Source organism: Eulemur rufifrons, chromosome 9, assembly GCF_041146395.1.
Source record: "Eulemur rufifrons isolate Redbay chromosome 9, OSU_ERuf_1, whole genome shotgun sequence".
In the NCBI taxonomy this organism is placed as follows: domain Eukaryota; kingdom Metazoa; phylum Chordata; class Mammalia; order Primates; family Lemuridae; genus Eulemur; species Eulemur rufifrons.
In genome coordinates, this window is record NC_090991.1 from 35,184,320 (window position 1) to 35,207,260 (window position 22,941).

The 22,941-nt window shown below is 51.6% G+C and overlaps 2 protein-coding genes across 2 annotated transcripts; one reads left to right on the top strand and one right to left on the bottom strand.

The window, feature by feature from the left end:
* The first annotated feature begins 125 nt into the window (after positions 1 to 125).
* PRR15L (proline rich 15 like) lies at positions 126 to 5,698 on the top strand. Its single transcript, XM_069481293.1, has 2 exons — positions 126 to 321; positions 4,642 to 5,698. Exon 2 carries the CDS (start codon positions 4,671 to 4,673, stop codon positions 4,971 to 4,973), a length of 303 nt encoding a protein of 100 aa, XP_069337394.1. The 5' UTR covers positions 126 to 321; positions 4,642 to 4,670; the 3' UTR covers positions 4,974 to 5,698.
* Positions 5,699 to 6,546: 848 nt separating this feature from the next.
* PNPO (pyridoxamine 5'-phosphate oxidase) lies at positions 6,547 to 15,144 on the bottom strand. Its single transcript, XM_069481294.1, has 7 exons — positions 14,947 to 15,144; positions 13,877 to 14,001; positions 12,302 to 12,401; positions 11,417 to 11,470; positions 11,033 to 11,161; positions 10,635 to 10,705; positions 6,547 to 10,410 (listed from the first exon to the last, which is right to left on the bottom strand). Exons 1-7 carry the CDS (start codon positions 15,082 to 15,084, stop codon positions 10,242 to 10,244), a joined length of 786 nt encoding a protein of 261 aa, XP_069337395.1. The 5' UTR covers positions 15,085 to 15,144; the 3' UTR covers positions 6,547 to 10,241.
* Between the last annotated feature and the right edge of the window lie 7,797 nt (positions 15,145 to 22,941).

Sequence of the window (22,941 nt, forward strand, 5' to 3'; positions counted from 1 at the left end):
TGGATTTCTGGGATGATGAATATTCATCAGCCTGAGCCGGCCTCTGCTTCTGTTTACTTAGCCGGGAGGAGCTGGGTTTCAGGTTCACCTTGACTCCAGGAGCGGCAGCAACGGAGCGAGCAGGTACCTGCTCCTGCACCTGTTTCTCTTGTACCTGAGGTGCAGCTGCTCCTACCCACCTCTCCTGGCCTGAGCCTTGCCTGGTGCGACATCCTGGAGGCACCTCCTCCTCCCCCAGTCTCAACCTCCTGGGCAGCTCCTACACTCAACTCCTTCTCTAGGGAAGGTCTCACCTCCAGCCCGGAGCAGTCGGGATTACAGGTACAGGCAGAGGGCTGGTGGGTGGGGAAACCAAGGCACAGTCCCCAATCTGGGCACCCAGCCCTGCCTCTGTGGGTGACAAGCCCAGGCGGAAGGGGAACCCAGGCAAGCTGTCTCCACTGGGACTTATCCCACTGGCCTCTTGGAGTCAATCCAGGCCTCCAACAGAGCTCCTGAGGGGAAAGTTTCACTCCAGAGCAGGTCTCTACTAACTGTTGCTTCCCTGGGACCACCCCTTCCGACCCCCCAGCCTCAAGCATGTTTCCTGCTGTCTGGTAGGAACATCTCCCCTTTCTAATCCAGAGTACCCCAGTCTCTTCCAGTATGGACGAGTGGCATTAGGGGCCCTGCAGAAGGATGGGGGAGGTGGGTTCCAGGTTTTGTCTTACAACACAGAAGCTGACTTGCACCCCCGACCCGCACCTGCAGCCCTCCACCCCCACCCCAGTCAATGGTTAACTTGTCCCAGCTCAGAAGGGGCCCAGCACAGTCTAGGCAAAGCCCTTCAGAGTAGCTCACAGAACCCAGCTGGGGTGGAGGGGCCTGTCCTGGGGCAGCCACGTGCATGTCAGAGCGCTGACCGCCAATGGCAGGGGGTGGCAGGCTGTCCCAAGAGGCCCTTCATGGGCCCCAAAGCTGTGCAAACAGCAGAGGTGGCGCTGGCGTCCTCAGGAGCTGATCTCTATTATCCTGTGGATGGCAGGGCCCCAGGGCAAGGGCCCAGCCCTCAGCGTGGCCAGCTCAGGGCCCTGCACAAGCAGACTGCAGGGCCCACCACATGTCACCAAATGCTGGCTGTTTGAAATTCCAAACACCCACCCTCCGTCCCCCAGACTCCCTCTGTGCTTAGGCATGGGCGCGTAGCTGTAGCTGCCTCGCTCTTTGCAACTTTGGGTATCTGGGAAGTCTGGATATCACATCACTTTTTTTTTTTTTTTTTTTTTTTAAAGTAGATCAGACTTTACACTATCTTTTATCATCACTATTTATCTAAAGAATCCTATTGCTGGATTATTTTCTAAAGCAAAGAATAGTCCACTAATGAATCTGTTTTGCAAATTCAGATTTCCCTGTCAGGCTTGCCCAAAGGGGCAAACACCTACCTACTGGTCTCATAGGTCCTCCTGGGTGGAAGAGATAGGAAGGCCTGGCAAAGAGCATCCTATCGAGGCCAGGGCACAGGACACAAGACCAGGACACAGGGCACGGTGCCTTGGTGCTTGCTGGAGGCCCCAGGGCAGGGCACATGGGCTATTCTTGTCTCTGTGTTTTCTGACAAGTTCCTTGTATCTGTGGCTCCCTTTACTCCAAGGAGAGTTAAGCCCTGTGGATGCCAACTTGAAATACCTGTTAAAATGGGTACATTCGTGCTGGCACAGGCAGAAGCCGCTTTCTCCCATGGAGCTGGGAAATCTAGCGGTTATATTGGGCTCAGCAGCTGGGTCTTCTGTTCCTCCATCCCCCAAGTTCCTTGGCAGCTCCAGATGGGCAGTGGTGGGACCATAGACCTTGCCACAGACAAGGCAGCGACTGGGACACCCACAGACCAAGCAAGCGCCCTGTCCCTCCTTCCCTGCCCTCCCCACACTTCCTTCCAGAAACCCATTCTGGAACACCAAGTTCTGTGTGAGGCTGTGTTAAGCCCAGGTGGGGCAAGTTGCCAAAGCAAACCTCTCAGGCTGTCCCTTGGTGCACTTACCTCTCCAGGGTGCCCTGAAAGGATTTACCTGGCCACCCTCAACCTCTCCTTTACCCTCTCAGTGGGAGCTGCACGGATCTGCCCTCGGCTTTTCTTGCTGCTTGAGTCCTGCTAAAGGGACAGAGCTGGCAATGTGGGAGCTGCTTCCCGGACAAAGAGGTGGGAAGGAGTCCTTCGGGCCTGTGCTCCGAGGCGGGGGTGAGAGTATGGAGGGGCAGGGGACAACAGCAGTGAGGGCTCCTGACAGGCATTCAACTCATTGCGAGCCTCGGCCAGCATCCTGCTTTCATTTTTCCTGAATTTGACATGCTTCCCCCTCCCCCCAAAAAGCCATACTCATTACAGAAATTCTGGAAATCAGAAAATTAGAAGGGAGCCCATGTGTGGTGGCTCACGCCTGTAATTCCAGCATTTTGGGAGGCCGAGGTGGGAGGATCGCTGGAGCCCAGGAGTTCCAGACCTGCCTGGGCAACATAGTGAGACCCCATCTCTAAAAAATATTTTTTAATTAAGAAAAAAGAGAAGTAGAGGGGAGAAAGAGGAGAAAGCATCCAAGAAAACCACAATTAGTCAAGTGGAATATTTCTGTCTGGTCTTTTTAGAAAACACAGTGAAGACCACCCGTTTTTAAAAGGAGGTGGCACATTTGGGCCCCGGGCTGGCTGACCTCCTGGCTTTCTGGCCTACGCTGACTGGCTGCTGCACGCTCCTCCCCGGGTCCTGAGAACTAGAGTGCCCACCTCACCTACGGTCTCCATGCCTCTGCCTGCTCTGTCATGACCTTCCTTCCTCTAGTTGACTGTCCCCTGCTCCTATCTTACATGCCGCAGCCACTGTCCAGGCAACCTCACCTCCTGGAACCTCCACTAGCTCGCCAGCAGCCTTGTGGAAATTAGTAAAAAGTGAGGCCCTCCAGGAAGGCAGCTCCGTGTCAGGGGACGTCGCCTGTCAGTTGAGAAGCCTGATTTCACCGCTGCACCCTGCCCCATTCAGTGCCCTTACAGACGGTACAACCTGTGTTGACCACGTCTCACCTGTACCTCTGGGCTCCACCTAACTGCCCAACTTCTGTCCTTGTCGAAGCTTGGTGGGAGAGGGAGACAGCCTCAATAATTATTCCCATTGTCAGAAGTTTTACCTTGCAAAGCATGGCTCCCTCTGTGCGCTGGGACTAACGGTAGAGCTAAGTGCTAGGACTGGACGGGATGGGTGAGGAAATTGAGGCTCAGAGAAGTAGTTTGCCAGAGGTCACAAGGCTAGGACAGTCCCTAGGACTTCCCACTCCCAGCCCGAGGTCCCCACTCTTCCCCTCACGAAAAGCTCTACAGATGCTTCAGCCCTGCTAGTCACCACGGGGAAGTTCAAATTGCTTGGAATGTCACAAATTCTATTTAATTTTGTAATGAATTCCAAGCAAAATGCACACGGTGTTTCTGTCCGTGTGCTACCAGTCAACAGTCTGCCCACACCTGGCAGCAGGGCCCGGTGGTGTAGCAGGAAGAGTTTGGGAACAGTGTCAAGGGCCCGGATGCTGTGTAACCTGGGCAAGTTGTCCACCTGCCTGCAGCCCTGAGAGGCCTGGTAGGAATGATCTCAAAGCTCCCTCCAACCCTACAAGGCAACGCTATGTGTCTGTCCCGTGGCCCTTCTGCCTGGCTCGGGTGGCTTCCCCGTCGACCTTGAATTTTTTTGAAAATTTGTTATTTTCTTAGAGACAGTGTCTCACTCTGTCGCCCAGGCTGGGGTGCAGTGGCACAATAAGCTCACTACAGCCTTGAACTCCTGCCTCCGCCTCCTGAGTAGCTGGGACTACAGGTGCACGCCACCACACCCAGCTAATTTTTCAATTTTTTGTAGAGACGGAGTCTTGTTATGTTGCCCAGGCTGGTCTTGAACTCCTGGGCTCAAGCGATCCTCCTTCCTTGGCCTCCCTAAGTACTGAGATTACAGGTGTAAGCCACTGTGCTCAGCCTTGATTTTGACGCTTCTGTCTTCTCACAGTCTCCAAAAGCATTGCATCGCACACTTACCTGAATCCTGGGTTTATTCAGCCAGCCCCACGTTCAATTCTTTAATTCATAATATACCCCATGATGGCTGGGTGCAGTGGCTCATGCCTGTAATCCCAGCACTCTTGGAGGCCAAGGCAGGAGGATAGCTCGAGCCCAGGAGTTTGAGACCCGCTTAGGCAACATAGCTAGACCCTGACTCTACCAAAAAATACAAAAATTAGGCCAGGCATGGTGGTGCACGCCTGTAATCCTAGCATTTGGGGAGGCCAAGGCGAGAGGATCACTTGAGCTCAGGAGTTCAAGACCAGGCTGAGCAAGGGCCAGATCCTGTCTCCACAAAAAATAGAAAAGTTAGCTGGGTGTGGTGGCATGTGCCTGTAGTCCCAGCTACTTGGGAGGCTGAGGCAGGAGGATCGCTTGAGCCCAGGAGTTTGAGGTTGCTGTGAGCTATGATGACACCACTGCCCTCTAGCCTGGGCAACAGAGCCAGACTCTGTCTCAAAAAAAAAAAAAAAAAAGCCCATGATTAGGAGTCTAGGGAAGGCTGGTCCAAAGGTACCCATATCTCCTCTGACTGACCCTTTTGTCTCCCCCACCCTGCTCCAGCAGAAAGCCCCACCTTCGGCTCAGGGAGCGCCATGACTGAAGTTGGTTGGTGGAAGCTGACCTTCCTCCGGAAAAAGAAATCCACTCCCAAGGTGCTGTACGAGATCCCTGACAGCTATGCCCAAACGGAGGGAGGCACAGAACCCTCCGGGCCGGACCCCGGGAGCCCCAACAGCGACTTTAACACCCGCCTGGGGAAGATTGTGGACAAGAGCACAAAAGGCAAGCACGTCAAAGTCTCCAATTCAGGCCGCTTCAAGGAGAAGAGTAAAGTTCGACCCACACTGGCCGAGAACCCCAGCCTCTTTGATGGCCGGGAGGACAAAGGACAGTGAAGGGCCAAGGAGAATGCTAGCACCTCCTGGCTCCCTGCCATCAGCTGGATCTGAGACAGGAGCTTGCCACGCTGGCCTCATTGGTCATAGCTGAAGCCACTGCGGGGGCAGTTGACGCCCGCTGGGAGGAAATGTCTGGCTGTTAGGTTTGTATTTACATGCCTCACTTTTGTTAGGCCTGGGAGATCCAGGGTCCTCCCACCCTCCCCTGACACATACAAAGCACTCCAGTTTAAGGGTGAACACGGCCACCTAGGAAGGACAGCCCTCCTTGAAGCAATGGCAGGGCCAGCGGGGAGGTGGACTTGGCAGGGAACCAAGAGAGGAAGCTGGACAGACTTCACCTCCCCCCAGGCACAGGGTCAAGGGTGAGTTTGAATTGCCGCTCCCTCTACTTTCTCTACCTGTGACTGTTTCCTGGACCAATCCTGAGGAGAACACGTGTTCCAGAAGCCACGTGATGGGGGTGGTTTCTGTGGAGCCGGAGGCAGAGACACTGAACTTGAGCTCATTTCCTAGCACAAGTGGTAAACTTCCTGGAACTTTGTCCCCAGGTGTGGAGGGGACAGAAGACTCTGGCACTCCATGGGGCGTGCCACAGAAGGCCAAGGGTCCAAACTGGTAGGAGCTAAAAGCAGCCAGTTTCCTCCTCTTCTTTCCCTACTAGTATATAAGACGGATCAGCTCCAGAGATGAGTCCTGGGGCCTCGAATTTTGTCTAAAAAAAAAAATCATAGGTTTCTCTTGGTAATAAACAATGCTGCAAAAGCAGAGAACCTGTTTATGTTCTTGTCTTGCATTTATTGAGATGACTGTTTGTCATGCCTGTATCACCCTTCATGTGAGTAAAGTGGGCCTTTGTGCTTGGTCTGTTCCTTTAAAGCTTCAGGAAGGGTCCCCAGGTGTGACAATGTAGGAACTGGGTCACCAATTTCACCATCAAGCTAGGCTTAGTATGGGGGATGGGAGAGCAGAGGAAGGAGCTAGTTACACCTCAGTGGTCAGTTCTCTCTGGCCAGCCGAGAGGCCAACAGGTGCTCCAAGAGCGTGGGGCAGACCTTTGGTGACTAAGCCCAAAGTCAGGGTTTGGGTCAGGATGCATTCTGGCTCCACCCCTTAGTAGCTGGGTGACCCTGGGAACATTTTTTAGAAAACTGCTCTGAGTCTTAGTTCCCTCTTCTGTAAAAGGGGGCTGTAATGATGCCTATTTCATAGGGAGTGGTCGATATTAATTGGCCCATAGTAGCTGCTCAGTTAAATATTGGTTTCTTTCCCCCTTCTTTTATAAGGAACTCCACCGTACCCCATAGCTTCAGTTTAACACATTAACTGCCGCACAAAAGAATTAGAAACTTTTCCTTAGGGCCACAGCATTTTATTATGAAAATAGAATTAAAACTTTGAGTGTAATTTAAAGGTAAACATAAATAGAAAAATGAAATGTATTGACTTCTATTCATTTAATCCACGTTTTTAGAATTAAATTATCAATACTAATTGTAACAATAAGAACATCAACAAGTAAGATTTTATATATGCTTCACGTGGCCCTGGGGGCAAAACTAGAGTGAGTTAAAAACAACTGTCATGGCAGTGAATGTGTTAAGGAAGAGGAACAAGCTCTCTCCCTATGACGTTAGGTCCAGCTCTTTCTTAAGCCACAAGAGCTGGGAACTGGAAAAATCTGGCCAAATCTCTGGAGCTCGTGGTGGAAACACAGGGAGAGACCAAGGTGGCCACTAAACAATGTGGTCCTGCAGCTTCCAAGCCCGCTCCTTGCTGGCCGCTGGGCTACCCCACCCCAGGGAGCTGTTGCTCAGGGAATTTATTACCCAAACAAACAGACCCATACAAGGGGGCCTTTGTTAGGTGTCTCACCCAGGCCAGGGGAACTCAGAGGACGAGTGAGGGAGATCAGGAGCTGGAGGGACAGAAGGCAGGCTCAGGGGTGCTGCCTTCCCCAAGGCCTCTTCCCCTACCCCTCCCCACTACTCAGAACTTTCTAGGATCTCACCAATGACTCAATCTATAAAGCCTCCCATGGAGGAGCTCAGACCTTCCCCCATTTATGGAGTGCTTCAGCAGGCGGCCCTGGAACAAGTATGCCCCAGGTTCCTCATTTAATCTCATCACCTGAGACAGGTGCCACCACTGTCCCCATCTTCCAGACAAGTTAGCTGAGACTTGGAGAGGTTAAATCACTCACCCTAAGTCCCCAGGCACTGGCAGTGGTGGAGCTGGGACTGAAGCCAGGGCTGGCCTGTGTGCGTGGCCACTGCCCCACCCAGCCCTTCCACTCTTGATTCTCTTCCGCTGGGGGACAGGAAATTGAGGCTCAGAATAAAGAAAGGTGAACAGACACCTTCTGCAGAAGGGGAGTGAGGTGAGGAGGAGAGAGGACAACGTCTGGGCCTCAGAATCCTGAGGGGTGACCATCATTCGAGTGGGCTACACAGACTCTGGAACCAATGGGATTAAGCCAACCACCTTCGAGGCTGCATGTCCCATAAAGTCCCAGACTATAGGCACCTCCCACATCAGCCCATTCTGGGTTCCCTGAGGCAGAGGACGAAGATGGACCCTGGGCCACTGACCCAAGATCCTATATGATAGTGGCACTGTACTGCCACCTCCTCAAACATCACAATTACCCTTCTAAGTAAGAGGATCCGAGGCCCCTCTGCCCCTGGCATGGCCACCCTGCTCCACAGCCCCAGTGATCTCTACAGGGAAGTCCCCATATACCGCTGAGCTGTGGGACTGGGTGGATGGAGATCTGGCTGCCCAGGGAGGCAGAGTGAGGCAGCTGCAAGTTTCCACCACACAAGAGGAGGAGGAGGAACCGAGAGCGCAAATATGTACAGGACTGGGAAAGGCTATGGGTTATCGACCACAGTTTCACTGGGACTCGACCCAAGTGGAGGAGGGGGGCAGGGGAGGCCGGCTGGAACTGGCCTTCACTGCCCAGAGGGCCAACCCTGGGCAGCGGGCTCCCCCTGCTGGACGCCCAGCCTACATGGCGGGAGAAGTGAGGTGGGAGGAAAGTTGCTTAAATTCCCCAACACCCCTCCTCCCGGAGAAGGGGGGTGGGGGGGCGAGACAAGGCCAAGTTGAACATTAATATCACATATGGCCAACGGGCTTTTATTACAGACTTGGCACGGTGACTGGATGGACAGAGACTCAAAGCTGGGGGGATACTCAGCCCCCAATAACACAAGTGGGGTACAGCACTTCTCCACGTGGGCACACACACACACGTTTACTCACAAAAGTCACAGCCTACAGCAGAACAAAAAGGGCAAGGCAGGTAAGGGCACCCACTCCTGCAGGTGGCCTCAGGTTAAGGTGCCTTCTTGCACTCAAGCTTCAGGGGCCGTCAACACAGGAGGGCTGCCCTTGGACCAGCCCTGCTAATAACAGTGACTGAAGCACACGCCCATACAGTGGAAGGAAGCACAGTTTACAGAGTTGCAAGTTCAATGCCAACCAGTGCAAATAATAGTCATTCTCTGATCCTGGCTTAGTCACAGCAAACATTTACCCAGCCTGGCTCCTCTCCGTGGCCAGTAGCCCGCTTGCTCATCCAGGCTGTCTCTGGTCAGCAGGCTGGTGCTCACGGAAAGCAAATTCAGTTCAGCACAAGACTCAGCCAGGGGTTATTAAAGGGTCAAAGACTGTGAGGGTGGCAGATGGTGGGTTTAGAGACTGAGGCCAGGACAACCCGTCACCTGGGGGTCTTGTTAAAATACAGAATCAGATTCAGTGGGTCTGAGGTGATCCCAAGGGTCTGCGTCTCTAACAGGCTCCCAAGTGACACTGATGCTACTGGCCCGTGGATCACACTGGGTAGCAAGCAGGATCCAGACAGGCCAGGTCTCAACCTTGGCTGCACAGAATTCCCCGGGGAGCTGTTAAATTTCCTAATGCCCAGGCTGCACGCAGATCAGTTAAATCATCTCTGAGGGTGGGACGAGGCATCTGGATTTTTAAAGCTCCCCAGGTAATTCCAGTGTGGGTGACAACCAGTGATCTAGAAATCACCCTCAGTGGAGGTGGCGAGTAGGGGAAGCGGATGTGTGAGCAGTTTGAAGAGCGTAATCTCTATAATAATTTAATTTTATATTTGGAAAATGAAATATGTGCATTTTTACATAAACAAACATAGACAGCAAAGCTTGATTAAAATCTTCCTGGCCTGCTGATATGGGCACATAAATCCTTTCTACAAAATTCCTGACTGACTGGGATTGAAAATGTCTAGACGGAACACTCCCTTTTAGGCAGGTTAGATTGTTTGAAATCTCTCCCCACATTGAGATGAAACCCACTTCTCTGCAACTTCCGCCTCTGGGTCCCTTGGAGCTACAGGGAATAAATTTAATCTCTTTCTACATTGCTGTGCTTCAAATAATGGAAGGCAGCAATCAGTAAGGGCAACGCTACAAAAATATCCTCTCAGTAAATGAGTCAGTTAAGGTTCTTTCAGTTGCAAGCAACAGAAATTGATTCTAGCTAGTTTAAGCCAAAAAAAAAAAAAGAAAAGAAAAAAAAAGAATTTACAGAGATAGGGTGTTGAGGCAGGAAGAGGAAATGCACAACACAGACCTGGGAAGAGGGACCCAGCAGCTCAGGGAATTGCAACAGCAGCAGCCAGAGGCTGTTGCTTCTTCACTGTCATTAATGACTTGGCTACAAGGACTCCCAAGGCTCTGGGTCTCGGCATTTCAAATTCCATTTTCTTTTTTTAGAGACTATATTGTCCAGGCTGATTCTTGATCTCCTGCACCCGAGTGATCCTCCTGCCTGAGCCTCTCAAAGTGCTGGTATTATAGATGTGAACCACCGACATGGCCAAATTTCAGATTATCGACAAGACAATCTGATTGGCTAGATTGGCTCAGATGCCTACACTGGGACCAACTGGCTTTGGCCAGTATGGCTCACATGGTGACAGACAGGTCTGCTAGTTCACCAGAAAGGAAGTTACACCAGATGCTACCCCTAGAGAGAGCTATTCCAACAAATCCTATGCAAGGTCAAGAAATTAATTAGGGGATTATTTCCCATTTGTGATCTTCTGACACTGTTACACTCCACTTGACCAGCCAACTGAGAGCCAGCTGACTACAGACATCTTGGAAGATGAGTTCTGAAGAGTCCTAACTATAGGGGTGGGGAGGGAAATGGGTTGAGTTTAGAAGGGCCTAGCTCCCAATCTCATACCCTCTCACACCTGGCCCCAGCTCCACCGTGGCAGATCCAGAGTCAAGGGGCAAGTCTCTCATAGAGCCAGTCTTCCTCCCCGCGGTGGGTCATGGGCCCCAGAGGGGAATCTCCTACTGAGAGGCCTCGCCGAAAGACGATGCGGTCGTGCAGGCGGTTGGTTTGGCCTTGCCAGAACTCCATCACCTGTGGGTACAGGACGTAGCCACCCCTGTAAGGAGAATGAGAGCCTTCAGCACTCTGTGGGTTTTTCCAGCCGGGACAGTCTCCCATCCCCACCCTCCTTCATCCCAGGGTCTCTTGAAGGAAGTTGCTGGGAGGCATCTGCTGAGGATTGCAGGGAGGAGTAGATCTGCAATTCCACAGACAGGGTGGCTTCAGGTACACGTGGGGGTCCTGGTGTCACTTTCCAGATGACCATCAAGTATCACTCACCAGTATTTTGGCTTAGGCACTTCTTGGTCTTGGTAGAGCTGCCCCAGTTCCTCATTTTTGTTTCTCAGATACTGTCCACGGGAGGGAGATAGAGGAAGGGCGAGGCCCAGTCAATGATTCATTCAAAAAGGACTTACTGAGCATGTGCACTGGGCCAGATGCTGGGGACACAGGTGAGCAGAAGACTGGTCTCTGTCCTCTAGGAGCACACAGTCAATGGGAGGGTCATACAGGAGGCCTGTTTCCCCATTCCCCACCCTCACCTCCCCCAGGGAGATGGTCCTTTTCCCATTTTTCACTTTGCTGGACAGAGAATGCCCTGGCATCCCCTGGGGATAGCCTCTGGGGATGAGCCACGGCCCCCGACACCTGGAGATATACAGAGGAGCCCCACTCACCTCCCGATCAGGGATCACGGAACTCTGGTGACTGACCACAGCCCCAATCTGGCTGCTCTTGGGGCGAGAGTGGAAGTAGCACTCAGCCTCTTCCTCAGGCAGCTTCTTCACAGGGCCTTCCACACGCACCTGCTCAGGGAAGGCCCTGGCTGAATGGTGTCCCTTGCCCCCTGCCCTCCCAGCACAGGCCCCATTCCTCTCTGTTCTTGTATCGACAGCTCCACTACTCCTGGCTCCAAATATAGGCAGGCTAATTGAGAGCTATTTGGGAGGGAGAGTGCCAGGTAGGATGCTTGCCCAGTTTGGAAACCTTACTAGGCTCATCCATAAACTCAGGCCCTGCAAACCCAGCCACCCCGGGCTGTCCTGGGAAAGCTCACTCACCTGACGGTTAAGGGGCTCCCAGTAGAAGACAAGGGAAGCAAAGGGATTAGAGTCCTGGAAATGAAAAAGAATCCATGGACAGCCATCAGGACAGGGAGAGGATGCCGCCAGCATGCAGGGGGAGGGCAGGAGATCTGCAGCATGTGGGCCCACAGCAGATGCGTTCACTATAACATCTCATTCAAACCCCCAAAGGTAGGCCTACGATCACTGATGTGGAGACAGGCTCAGAGACGCTAAGTAACATGCTCAAGTTCCCACAGTAAGTGGTGGAGCTGGGTTTAAGTTGGTCTGACACCAAAGTGAGGCTTGGCCATCTCTCCCACCCTTAGATTTTCAAGTCCTGAAAAATACGTGTTTGGCTGGCATGGACTCAGGGAGGGCTACTCATTTTGGATTCATTCACTGAATGCAAGGTGCCAACCAGGAGAGGTGCCAGGGGTATAGATGTAGCCTCTACTCCCACAGAGCTTACTGTTTAGCAGAAGAGACAAACATCAGTCACATAATCACCTAAATAAATGCACAGTTAAAAACCGAAAAAAGAGCAAAGCGGCAAGTTGCAAGTTATAATGACATCAAATAGCACCAGGGGCTGCTGACTCAGCATAAGAGTCAAAGAAGGCTTTTCTGAGGAGGTGACACGTGGGCTGAGGCCTAAAGGTGTCATTAGGTATCTATCAGATGGCTGCCGGGGCGGTGCTGGTAAGAAAGAGCATCTGTCCATTCATGGCAAAGGCACTGGCAAGTGCACAGGCCTCAAGGCAGGAGGGCTCCTGCACACAGACAGCAGGTGGCCTGGGGTGTGCCGTGGCAGGAGAAGGCCACTGAGGAGGGAAGGGCTGGGCCCTGCAGGCCCCAGGAAGGATTGCTGTGACCCCTCACCAGCTCTTTTCCTTTTCGACTCTCGAAGTTAGTGAAGAAGCGGAAACCATCCTTGCCAAAGCCCTTCAGCAGCAACATGCGGGCAGAGGGTTTTCCGTCTCTAGGGGCAAACAGCAGAGCACTGTGGTCACGGCCCACTTCAGAGTCCTCCTAAGTTTCCCTTCCCTACAAGGGGCCTGAGCACCCCCTCCTGCTGTGTCCCTCTCATTCAGCTGTCAGTCTACCTACTCCCACGTGCTCCTTGGGATTTGTCCTGTAGGTACAAGTATAACAGCACTGCCGAGGGCCCTGTTATAGACTGAATTGTGACCTCCCAAATCCATATGTTGAAGCCCTAACCTCCAACATGACTGCATTTGGAGATAGGGCCCTTAGAGAGGTAATTACAGTTAAATGAAGTTGTAAAGGTGGAGCCCTAATCCAACAGGACTGGTGTCCTTGTAAGAAGCAGAAGAGACACCACAGCCCCTCTGCAAAGCCACTAGGAGAGGCCTCGCCAGAAATCAACCCCAATGGCACCTTGATCTCAGACTTCTAGTCCCCAGGAACTTCAAGAAAACAAAGTCCTGGGGTTTGTTTGTTTGTTTTGAGATAGAGTCTCACTCTGTTGCCCCAGGTAGAGTGCAGTGGCATCATTGTAGCTCACTGCAACCTCAAACTCCTGGGCACAAGTGATCCTCCTGACTCAGCCTCCGAAGTAGCTGGGACTACAGGTGCACACCAGGAAGCCCGGCTAATTTTTCTATTTTTTTTTTTTTTTTTTTATTGAGACTTGAGAACAAGACTCTATAATTTTTCTATTTTTAATAGAGATGGAGTCTCACTCTGTTGCTCAGACTGGTCTTGAACTCCTGAGCTCAAGCAATCAATCCTCCCTCCTCGGCCTCCCAGAGTGCTAGGATTACAAGCATGAGCCACCTTGTCCAGCCAAACTCCTGTTGTTTAAGCTACCCAGTCTATAGTATTTCTTTATGGCAGCTCTAGCAAACTACTAATGCCCTAAAGACCAGGGACCAATAATAATGCAATCATCCGGCTTAGTGATCACAGAATGTGCTCTCATATCAGCTCATCTGCTCAGAGCTTGGGGATACCCATGGGCACAGTACAAGAGCCCTGCCTTCAAATGAGTGGGGACAAGAATAGTTGAATAGAAGCTAATATGAGAGTGTCTGGAAGGGCATATGATTGTCAAATGAATGATACAGCCAAGCACTGTGCTAGATTTCAAGAGGACAGAGCTTCATGAAAAGGTCCTAGGAGAAATAGCTGCTGAAGGGCAGACAGGGCTTGGACAGATGGGAAGATGAGGGAGGCAAGGGTTCTGTGTAGCTATATCAATGGCAGAGATGAACAAGGCACTGCATTGTATCACTGAAATGGAACTTAGTGGTCTGGTCTTTGGTTTACAGGTAAGGACACTGAGGCCCAGAGAGGACAAGTACCTTGCCTCAAGCCACACAGCATGTTAATAACAGAGCTGAAACCATAACACTGGCATCCATCAAGTTGAGAGCTTCCTAAGTTTGCTACTTCATCTGTACCCACCCACAGGAGTACCGTGGCTATACTCACCTGGTACAGGTAGCCAGACACATGGCATTGGCTTCCCCTATGTCAGGACACTGAACAGCCTCCTCGAACCAGACAGCAAACTGCTTCATTGGGTCCAGGGAGGTCAGATGAGCTTCCTCAAATGCCTGGGAAGGCAGTTTTATTGCATTTAATAAACACTTAGAGTGCTATTATATACCTGGCACTTTTCAAATAGTAACTCATTTTGTCCCCATAACAATGACGTCATAATAAAAAACAGTCCCTAGGAAGTAGATTCTGTGCCCCATTTTACAAGTGAGGAAACAGGCATGAAAAGGTCAAATAACATGCCCAGTCCTAAAGCTAGTGATGGATGAAATAGGGTGTCATGTCATAGGTGTCAAACCTATCTGTTTATCAGAATCCGCTGGGAAGCCTAAAAAAAAAAAAAAAAGAGGTTCTTGGGCTCCACTCCCATAATTTCTCATTCAGTAGGTCTGAGGTTTAATGATAAATGGCATTTTAAACAAGCATTTCTGGAAATGCTCACATGCAAGCAGATTTGGTAACCATGGCTCTGGACCCCAATTTCAAAACCATTCTCTTGGAGCCTATGCTAAGGAGGGAAAGGAAAAGAATTCCAAGTGATGAGCAGAAGGTACTAAATGCAGAAGCTAAGAGCTTTCTCTTCCTCTCCTCTCTGAGCTATGCCCCCTTCCCCATATTCCACCTTTTAATTTATCAAACTTTTGGTAAGCTGTTTATCACTATTCTAAGCACTTTACAAATATCTAAGTCCATACATAACATCCCTATGAGGCAGGTGCTAGCACTTTACAGATGGGGAAACTGAGGCCCAGAGAGGTTAAGGCAGGCTCCAGAGTTCGTGCTATTACGGCTAGGACAAGCTGCCTCTTGAACCCATCTGCATCCACGTTTCCCCAGAACCCCTTCCCCAGTGGTTGTCTTTCTGAATACCCCTTCTCCCATGGGGGAGGTCCCAGAAGCCCCGTGAGGCTTCTCCAACACCCCTCGCCTCCGCAGATGACTCGGGCATCCCCCTTCCCCTCCCCCTGCAGGAGGCCCTGTCTGGGAGGCGGCGGCAGCACCTCTCGGTCCCCGCGGTAACTCTTGCGCATGGGTCCCAGGTCCATGGCAGCACCGCGACCACACAGGCGGTGGAGGTAGCCTGGCCACTGGGCAGGTGGCCCGAACGTCCCGGTGACGCCCCGCAGTCCCCACGTCATGGGAGCCGCCGGCCACGTGACCCGGCGTTGCCTGGCGCTGGGTTCCGCTGGGTTCGGAACCAATTTCTCAGCTCAGGTGTCTACACCGCGGAAGGAAGGATTTGCCAGTCGCCCAGCCAAGCTAACAGGTCCTAAGTCCTGGGAGCCAATGGGAGTCCAGGATCGGAGGAGGGAGACAGACGCGGATAGGTCATTGGTTCGCGTTTACGCGGAGCAAGGCCAATTAGAGCGAGAACAGAGAAACCCAGCGGCCAATGGGCAGCGTCTCCGGGGGCGGGAGCAGAGAGACAAGGAAATGCTGTCACCGCCGTTAACACGCACGTGGAGCTTGGTTAAAGGTATAGGGACTGCTGCAGCTTAGGCGGGGCCGGGCGGATGACCCCCTGAGGGCTTCAGGGGAGTGGTCTGTATTAAGTGGCTGGCCCACAGGAGGTGCCCGAAGGCGAGCTTAGTGCAGGAAGTACCCCCTGGGAGGGGAAGCTAGTGACTGGGAAAGGAAAAATGGAAAATGGAATTAGCAGCCAGACTCCGACGCAAGATTATGGTGACACATAGAGAAAGGGGCGATCCGGTTGGGAGAAGAAATTGGGGCTTGAGAGTGGGAGGGGTTGAAGTGACTTGTGGACCATGGGAGATAGGTGCTGTGTAGTTGGGGGTAGGGAGTGGTACTCTGGGGAGTGGGGAGGTGCAGGGGGTCAGGAATGACTGGAGTGAGGAGGAGGATGGCTGAATAGGAAGAAGGAAATTGGATCAAGTCATCCCAGACCAGAGTGGGTCTTCCTCTTCTAGCTCTGAACCCTCTTCCTCCAGCCTCATTTCTTTAAATGGGGGTCAGAGCATACTGCTCCGTTTGTTCACAGTGCACTGGAGTTCACCCTAGCCGGACCAATGGTAGATGGAAAGGCTGCCACTGCCCTCTCCCAAGCCTCCCCATCTCTGCCGACTTTCCCCTTTTTCACATTTTGCCCATCCTAGGTCGTAGGAGTTTAGTCCCTAGGTCAATGCCAGTAATGGCCAGCTGAGGGTACAGGGCAGCAGAGGGCTATGCAAAAACCACTTCCGTGCTGTGGCTGCAGAGCTGAGAAATGGGAAACCTGCCAGTGCCCTACCCAGCTTTGACCTGGCTAGGACAGCCTTGGGTTGAGGCCTCTCTATAGCCCTGGTTTCCACCAACATCAGGAAGGGGAGCTGAGGAGCCATCTAGGCAGGCACCCAGGACTGTGCCAGGTAAGGGGAACTTCTTGGCCTGCCCAGGTGTCTGCATTACAGCTGAGCTTCATAAAGCCCTACATTAGATACCTATCATCCTTTATTATGTGTTTGTAGCTTGAACCATTTAGAATCTGGAAGACAAATTTGCTGCAAAGAAATAATACGTGTCTCAAGGCTTAACAATGTTGGCCTATGGATTCTCCACTGGTTGGAATTTTTTGTGCCGCCATTGTTTTCCTCCATCAGCATAGTTGAGAGAGAGTTGACTGGACTTTCTTGTTGAGGTTGTCCTTCCACATATGAACATTGCTGCCCTCTCCTCCGAAGCCCCTGTAGCTGAACTTGTATAAGCAGTAATTAGTGCCCTTCAACTCAAGGGCACTAATTGTTCATGGGGCCACACTCTTTTAGCGCTCCTGGGCTGCTCCTATCCTGGACCTGGATTCTAGGGCACCAAGACTAAAATCATTTAAGTAGTTTGCTTAAAAGCTAAGAACTCAGTATAGTGGGGTAGATACGTATTCATGTATTCATTCAGTAGACATGCGTGGTTTTTTTTTGTTTTGTTTTTTTTGAGACAGAGTCTCACTCTGTTTCCCGGGCTAGAGTGAGTGCCGTGGTGTCATCCTAGCTCACAGCAACCTCAAACTCCTGGGCTCAAGCGATCCTCCTGCCTCAGCCTCCCGAGCAGCTCAGACTACAGGTGTGCACCACTATACCCAGCTGATTTTTTCTATTTTTAGTGGAGACAGGGTCTCGCTCTTGCTCTGGCTGGTCTTGAACTCCTGAGCTCAAGCGATCCTCCTGCCTCGGCCTCCCAGAGTGCTAGGATTACAGGCATGAGCCACCACGCCCAGCCAGTAGACATTTGTTAATGACTTCTTTAGACCAGGCACTGAACTAGGTCTGAGAGTACTAAAATAAAGATGACTACGTGATTCCTGCCTACAAGGGGCTTGTAGCCTACAGGGGGAGGCAGATCTGTTGGCTAAAGAGTTTCAGGTACTTTAACAGATGTTTCTATAAGGTAAAGAGCAAAAAGAAGGGGAATCAAATAGTCTGGAAAGGCTTTGTAAAGGGAGTGGACATTTGATTTGTCTTAATGAGTAAGTATTTGCCCGACAGATAAAGGACAGGCATTCCAGGAAGAGGGAACATTGTGAGTAAAGGCATGGTTTCCTTGGGGAGCTTGGAGTAGTGTGACATTGCTGGAGTGAAGGTGGTGAGGAAACAAGCTGGACAAGCAGCCTGGGGCTGGGTGCTCCTTGCCGAAGAGTCATTGTGCAGGGGGTGAAAGTGAGGCTTTTAGACACAACAGTTCTAATTTTTTATCCTGTGATATTATTGAACCAGGGGGCGGGCACCATGGTTCATGCCTGTAATCCCAGCACTTTGGGAGGCTGAGACAGGAGGATCACTTGAAGTCACAAATTCCAGAAATCCAGGACTACATAGCAAGACCCTGTCTCTACAAAAAAAAAAAAAAAGAGAGAGAGAGAGAGATAATTCAACCGCAGTGTCTAGTTGTTTTTTGTTTAAAACCAAATGGGGAGAAAAAAAAAAAAAGTGCTAGATTCTGACAGCCTCTCCTTTCCTTGGTGATTAGCAAAAAGTTTGCGACAGATTGCCTTTTTATATTTTTCCCTTTGTCTTGAAGATGATAAGTAGGCTTGTGTTGTGCTTTTCTGCCTAGCGGGATTTGGTATCTGGATCACAAAGCAGCCCCGCAGCGTATAGCCAGAGGGGGACCGAGCCTGCTGGCTGCTGCAGCTACTGATGCACCCGCCAGCAGGAGCTTTCTGAGTGGGAGAAATGAATTTTTTACTGTTTCTGTTTTTTCTTAAACACTTTGCCACCCTCCCCCAGCAACTTTGTAAAATTATTAATCTTTTCTTGACAAAGTCTTAAGTGAATAGAAAATATGTTGCAAAATTTTATTGTACAGAGAGGCATGCTGGTTTCTCAGGAGGAAACAAAAAAGTCCTCCTGTGCAATTGGGAACTATTCCTTGCCTGTTTTCTTCTAATGCTTTTGCCTTTATTTTCTTAAACCACCTTTTTTCCCCCTAATTTTCTGATTGAATTATGCAATTCAGTTTTGTTTTGGTGATTGGATTTGTGCTTTGGAATCTTGCTCTGGTGACCAAGTAGATGACGGGTATGGGAGGGAATCGCTGAGGTTGTCTGAGTTAGAGCGGGGATCCTGACGCATGAGTCTGTGGTGCGGGGTGTGGAGAGGACAGAGCGACTCACCTGGCTTTAGGTGACATGGGTGGGGCTGTTCATTGAAGTGGTTCGTTGGAGGAGGAGGGTTGGGGGAAAAATGAATTCATTAGTTACCTATTGCATGTGACACCCACGTTTGGTCAGGTTGGATAATTAAGTACGGAGCTTAGGGGAGAGATCTGGGCTGCTGACAGTGGTTTACTTATCATGAGCCTCTGGGGTGGCACTTGGGTGTCTGAGAAAGGAAGAGACCAAACGACGAGGGGTGTTAAGGGGGGAAGGGAAGAGGTCGAGGAAGAGTGGCAATGGCGCTGGTGAAGTGTAGTGCCCAGCTTTCCAGGAGGCGAGAGGAGGGTCAACAGCAGGTCAGAGGGGTGTGCTGGGGGGCCGGAAGCTCAGGAATTCTTGGGCCAGCCTTGGGGCAAACTCACCTTGGAGCCCCAGGCATAGCAACACCAGGACACAGAAAGCAGATGCCTGAGCTCTGAGTAGGTTGTGGACGGCCCAGAGGAGGGCTGAGTCCTCAGAGGCTTGTGGTCCCATCAGAGGAGGCTGAACCTTATCCATGTCCTGCCAGTGGTGCTTGTGTGGTTAACCCCTTACATGATCCTTGCACGTGCTCACAAATGGCTTCCTAAATATGGTGTGTTGTTTTCATACGCGTGGCTGGTATCCCCTGTTAGAATGGGAGTGCCTTCATGGGAGGGACCATGCATCTTACCTTCTCGGGCTCCTTCGCAAAATCCCAGCCAATAGGGAGTGCTCAGGAAATGCTAATCTGTAATATTTATGCATAAACCACTTTTGTTAAGCTTTCCATAAGATGGATGCTAGGCATGGTGAGTGGGGCTTGGGGTTGTTTTGAGCTAACTGGGAGCAGGGCTGAGTGTGTTTGTTTACTGGAGGGATGTTAAGCTTTCAAAGGCCAAGTGAATTAAATCAGTCTCAGTCCCCCCCCTACCCCGCTGCCTAGGTGATTAGAATATGCGCCACCAGCAGTGGGAGGAGGCCTGGTGGCGGGTTCTCAGGCAGGCGGAAGGATGTGGCCTGGTGGCTTCCTTGTTTCCTTTGAGAAATCCTGGTCGTCCTTGTGTCTGGCCAGCCCTGTGGTTGGCTTTCTTCTCCTCTTGCCCAAGATCCCTATGAGCAGGTGTTTGACCCTCCTCTCCAAGCCCCGAGTCGCTACCCTAACACACCATGGTTTGCTTCCTTTTCACAGCCCTGCTTATTATGAGACAGGGTCTCACTTTGTCACCCGGGCTAGAGTGCCGTGACATCGGCCTAGCTCACAGCAACCTCAAACTCCTGGGCTCAAGTGATCCTCCTGCCTCAGCTTCCTGAGTAGCTGGGACTACAGGCACACACCAGGCCTGGCTAGTTTTTTCTATTTTTAGTAGAAACGAGGCCTCACTCTTGCTCAGGCTGCATTTCTTGACTTAGTTATTTTTTATTCTGAAGCAATTTTAGACTTAAAGAGAAGTTGCAGATAAAGTACAAAGATTTCCTGCACACCCTTCACACAGCTTCCCCTACCGTTAAGATGTTACTGCTATAGCACAAGTAGCAAAACCAAGACATTAACATTGGCGCACTACTATTAATTAAACCACAGGCTTTATGCGAATTTCACCTCCCCTGTCCCCACTAATGTCCTTTTTCTGTTCTGGGATCCAATCCCATTGCATTTAGAGGTCACGTCCCCTTAGTCTCCATTTTGTGACAGTTCTCAGTCTCTCAGCCCTTTTGTGTAGTCTCCCCAACTGGTGTGGGAGACAGAGAGGCCCGCAGATGTGGCAAAGCTGGTTTTGGAGATAGGACGAGAGATAGGGTTGGCCTGGGGCAGGGTGAGTTTTCCTAGGGCAGTGTATACGGTGAAGCTTGTGCCCTATTCCCTTTTCCCTGGGGTAAAGGACGATTCTGACGACCTGATGTGTGTGTGCGTCCCCAGCCCCCTTCCCCACCATCACCTGGGAACCCAGGGTGTCTTCTGCCGAGGCCTCCCAGTCATCACCAGTCCATACACTGTGGGCCAGCCTCCCCAAAGGCTCCCTGGCGTGGGGCACGTGGCCCTACTGCACTGAGACCATCTGTCCATGGGAGGACAATGTAGAGGACACACTGCCTGATGGCCCCCCGGTATGGCATTGCTGGTGGGCCTCAAAGAGGGGATAGTGGAGGGTGGATCTAGCCTCCTCTGACCCTGAGGCCCCCAGGGCTGTAGGAGGAGATGTGCCTATGCTTGGTCGACATTATGGCTGAGCTCCTAAGGACTGGAAGTCAGGAAGACGGAGACAGTGTCAAGCTTCAGGAGAGGTTGGGGGCAAGGGGGCAGGCAGGTGGGCAGATGAATGACTGGGCCCTCTTTCCAACCTGCAGGAGAACAGTAGGCCTAAGGTAGAGCTGGTCCCTAACTCAGGGGCCTACATCATGTAACCATAGCCCGCTGAACTGTCACAGGTGTCACCTGACAAGCCCAGGCTGATGACTCAGTGGATGCTCCACAGCTTCTTCTGCAGGGGGTCTGCACCTGCTCTTCCACCACTGAGCAATGCACTGCTGCTGACACCACCGCCAGGAGAAGCCTGTTTGCCTGCCCATTGAGGCAGTCAGTGCCATCAAAGTACCAGGTGGACTTTCTTAGGGGTCAGTGTGTCTTGGGCCTGGTGCAGAAGAGGGACCGAGAGCCCTGATCATCCCTCGCAGGCAGTGGAAGAAGCAGCAGCAACAGGCACTTGAGGCTTTGGACACTGAGCCCAGTGTCTGACCCCAGGGGCTGTTCCACCTGCTTTGGACAATTGCCTCCTTCCGCTGTGATAATCCCTTGGGCAGCGGGTTCAACTGTTTTGGCCACTGTGATCCTGTATCTTGGGGAAGGGAAGCCTTAGGGGTAGGGGGCTATAGGGGATAGAGAGGATGTTACTGGCCCGGAAAGAAGGGATGGTTGATGCAGAAGTCACACACTGTTAGCTTGAGGACCAGAAACTGTTTTTGCTGTATTTTTAAACAATTAAGCCAACATTTAAAGATTGTGAGATTTCACCTAAAAGTCCACATTTTTAATTTCTCTTACAAAAGTCATGAGAGCTGGCATTCTCCCACAGCACCCACTGGCCAAAGCTGAGGGGTTCACCCCCTTTGGTGGGGGCCGTGTCCTAGTTTTGCAGTCACACACTGCCCCAGTATTTTGCCCTAGGCAGGGGTCATAGACATTTATCATGGTGCTTGCTCTGTTTTCCTTAGGGTCGAAAACTATGTTTCCCTCCTCATCCCTCAGACACCGGCGTTGCAGTGGGCTAGCCTTTAATCAAAGGGCTTGCGAGTGTCTACCTTGAAGCTGGAGAGGAGGAGGGGGCCCAAATGGCCATGGGGGTTGAGGTGAGCCCCAGGAGGAAGGGCTGACTAGCAGAGCTCTGAACCATGATGGAGGGAGGAAGGGGAGGGGGTCTCAGATCACTGCTCAGGAAGGTTCTAGGGGTGAAGGAGCTGAGAATGGACTGGGACTTAGGAGGCAGAGAAGATGGCTTCGTTTTTATTCAGAATTGAAATAATCCACAGCTTAACTTCTTTGGCTCAATTTCTGAGCGTGGCAGAGGCAGCTTCAAAGGGGTTTCAGGCTTGTTTGGGTGGTAGGAAGACTCAAATGGGGATCAAACATGCTCCATTTGGCCGGGCGAGGCGGCTCACGCCTGTACTGCTAACACTCTGGGAGGCTGAGGTGAGAGGATCGCTTGAGCTCAAGAGTTCGAGACCAGACTGAGCAAAAGTGAGACCCCCGTCTCTATTAAAAATAGAAAAATTAGCTGGGTGTGGTGGTGTGCGCCTGTAGGCCCAGCTACTCAGAAGGCTGAGGCAGGAGGATCACTTGAGTCCAGGAGTTTGAGGTTGCTGTGAGCTAGGCTGACGCCACAGCACTCTAGCCCAGGCAACAGAGTGAGACTCTGTCTCAAAACAAAACAAAACAAAACACAACATGCTCCATTCTCTGACACTTGGATCCGGACAGCTGCATCCACTCAGGGGTCCTACCCACCCACCCACCTACCCAGGGCTTGGGGCTAGGTCTGAACCCTTCTCTTTCCTCATTCTGTCTTCCTCAACATACGTTGCCAAGGCATGTGGCTGGCTCTAACTTCAGAACTGTCATCAAACAAGCATGAGGCCTCACAGGGTGCTCAAAAGATGATTGTAAAGATGAACTGAGTGGTTTGAAGGAAGGGTGAGCCCTCTCTGCTGGTTTGGTTTAAAAAACAATGTACATGCTATGCCTGGATTGGCCTTTGCAGGGGAGCCCTTCCCAGCCCCATTTTCTTTCAGGCATGGAATCCTAGTGTCTGGGATAATGAGCCACAGAGCTGAGTGTCAGCTGGGCAGAGAGGAGGGGCATGAGGGGTGGCCTTTGGTACAGATGACCCTGGGGAAG

Bases quoted from the DNA above. Each gene is read 5' to 3' on its own strand.
- PRR15L (XM_069481293.1), top strand. From the start codon at position 4,671: ATGACTGAAGTTGGTTGGTGGAAGCTGACCTTCCTCCGGAAAAAGAAA.
- PNPO (XM_069481294.1), bottom strand. From the start codon at position 15,084: ATGACGTGGGGACTGCGGGGCGTCACCGGGACGTTCGGGCCACCTGCC. The intron at 14,002-14,946 runs GTGCTGCCGCCG...CTGCCTTCCCAG, and splicing joins GTTACCGCGGGGACCGAGAG to GCATTTGAGGAAGCTCATCT. The intron at 10,706-11,032 runs GTGAGTGGGGCT...TCCCGTGGACAG, and splicing joins CCGTGATCCCTGATCGGGAG to TATCTGAGAAACAAAAATGA.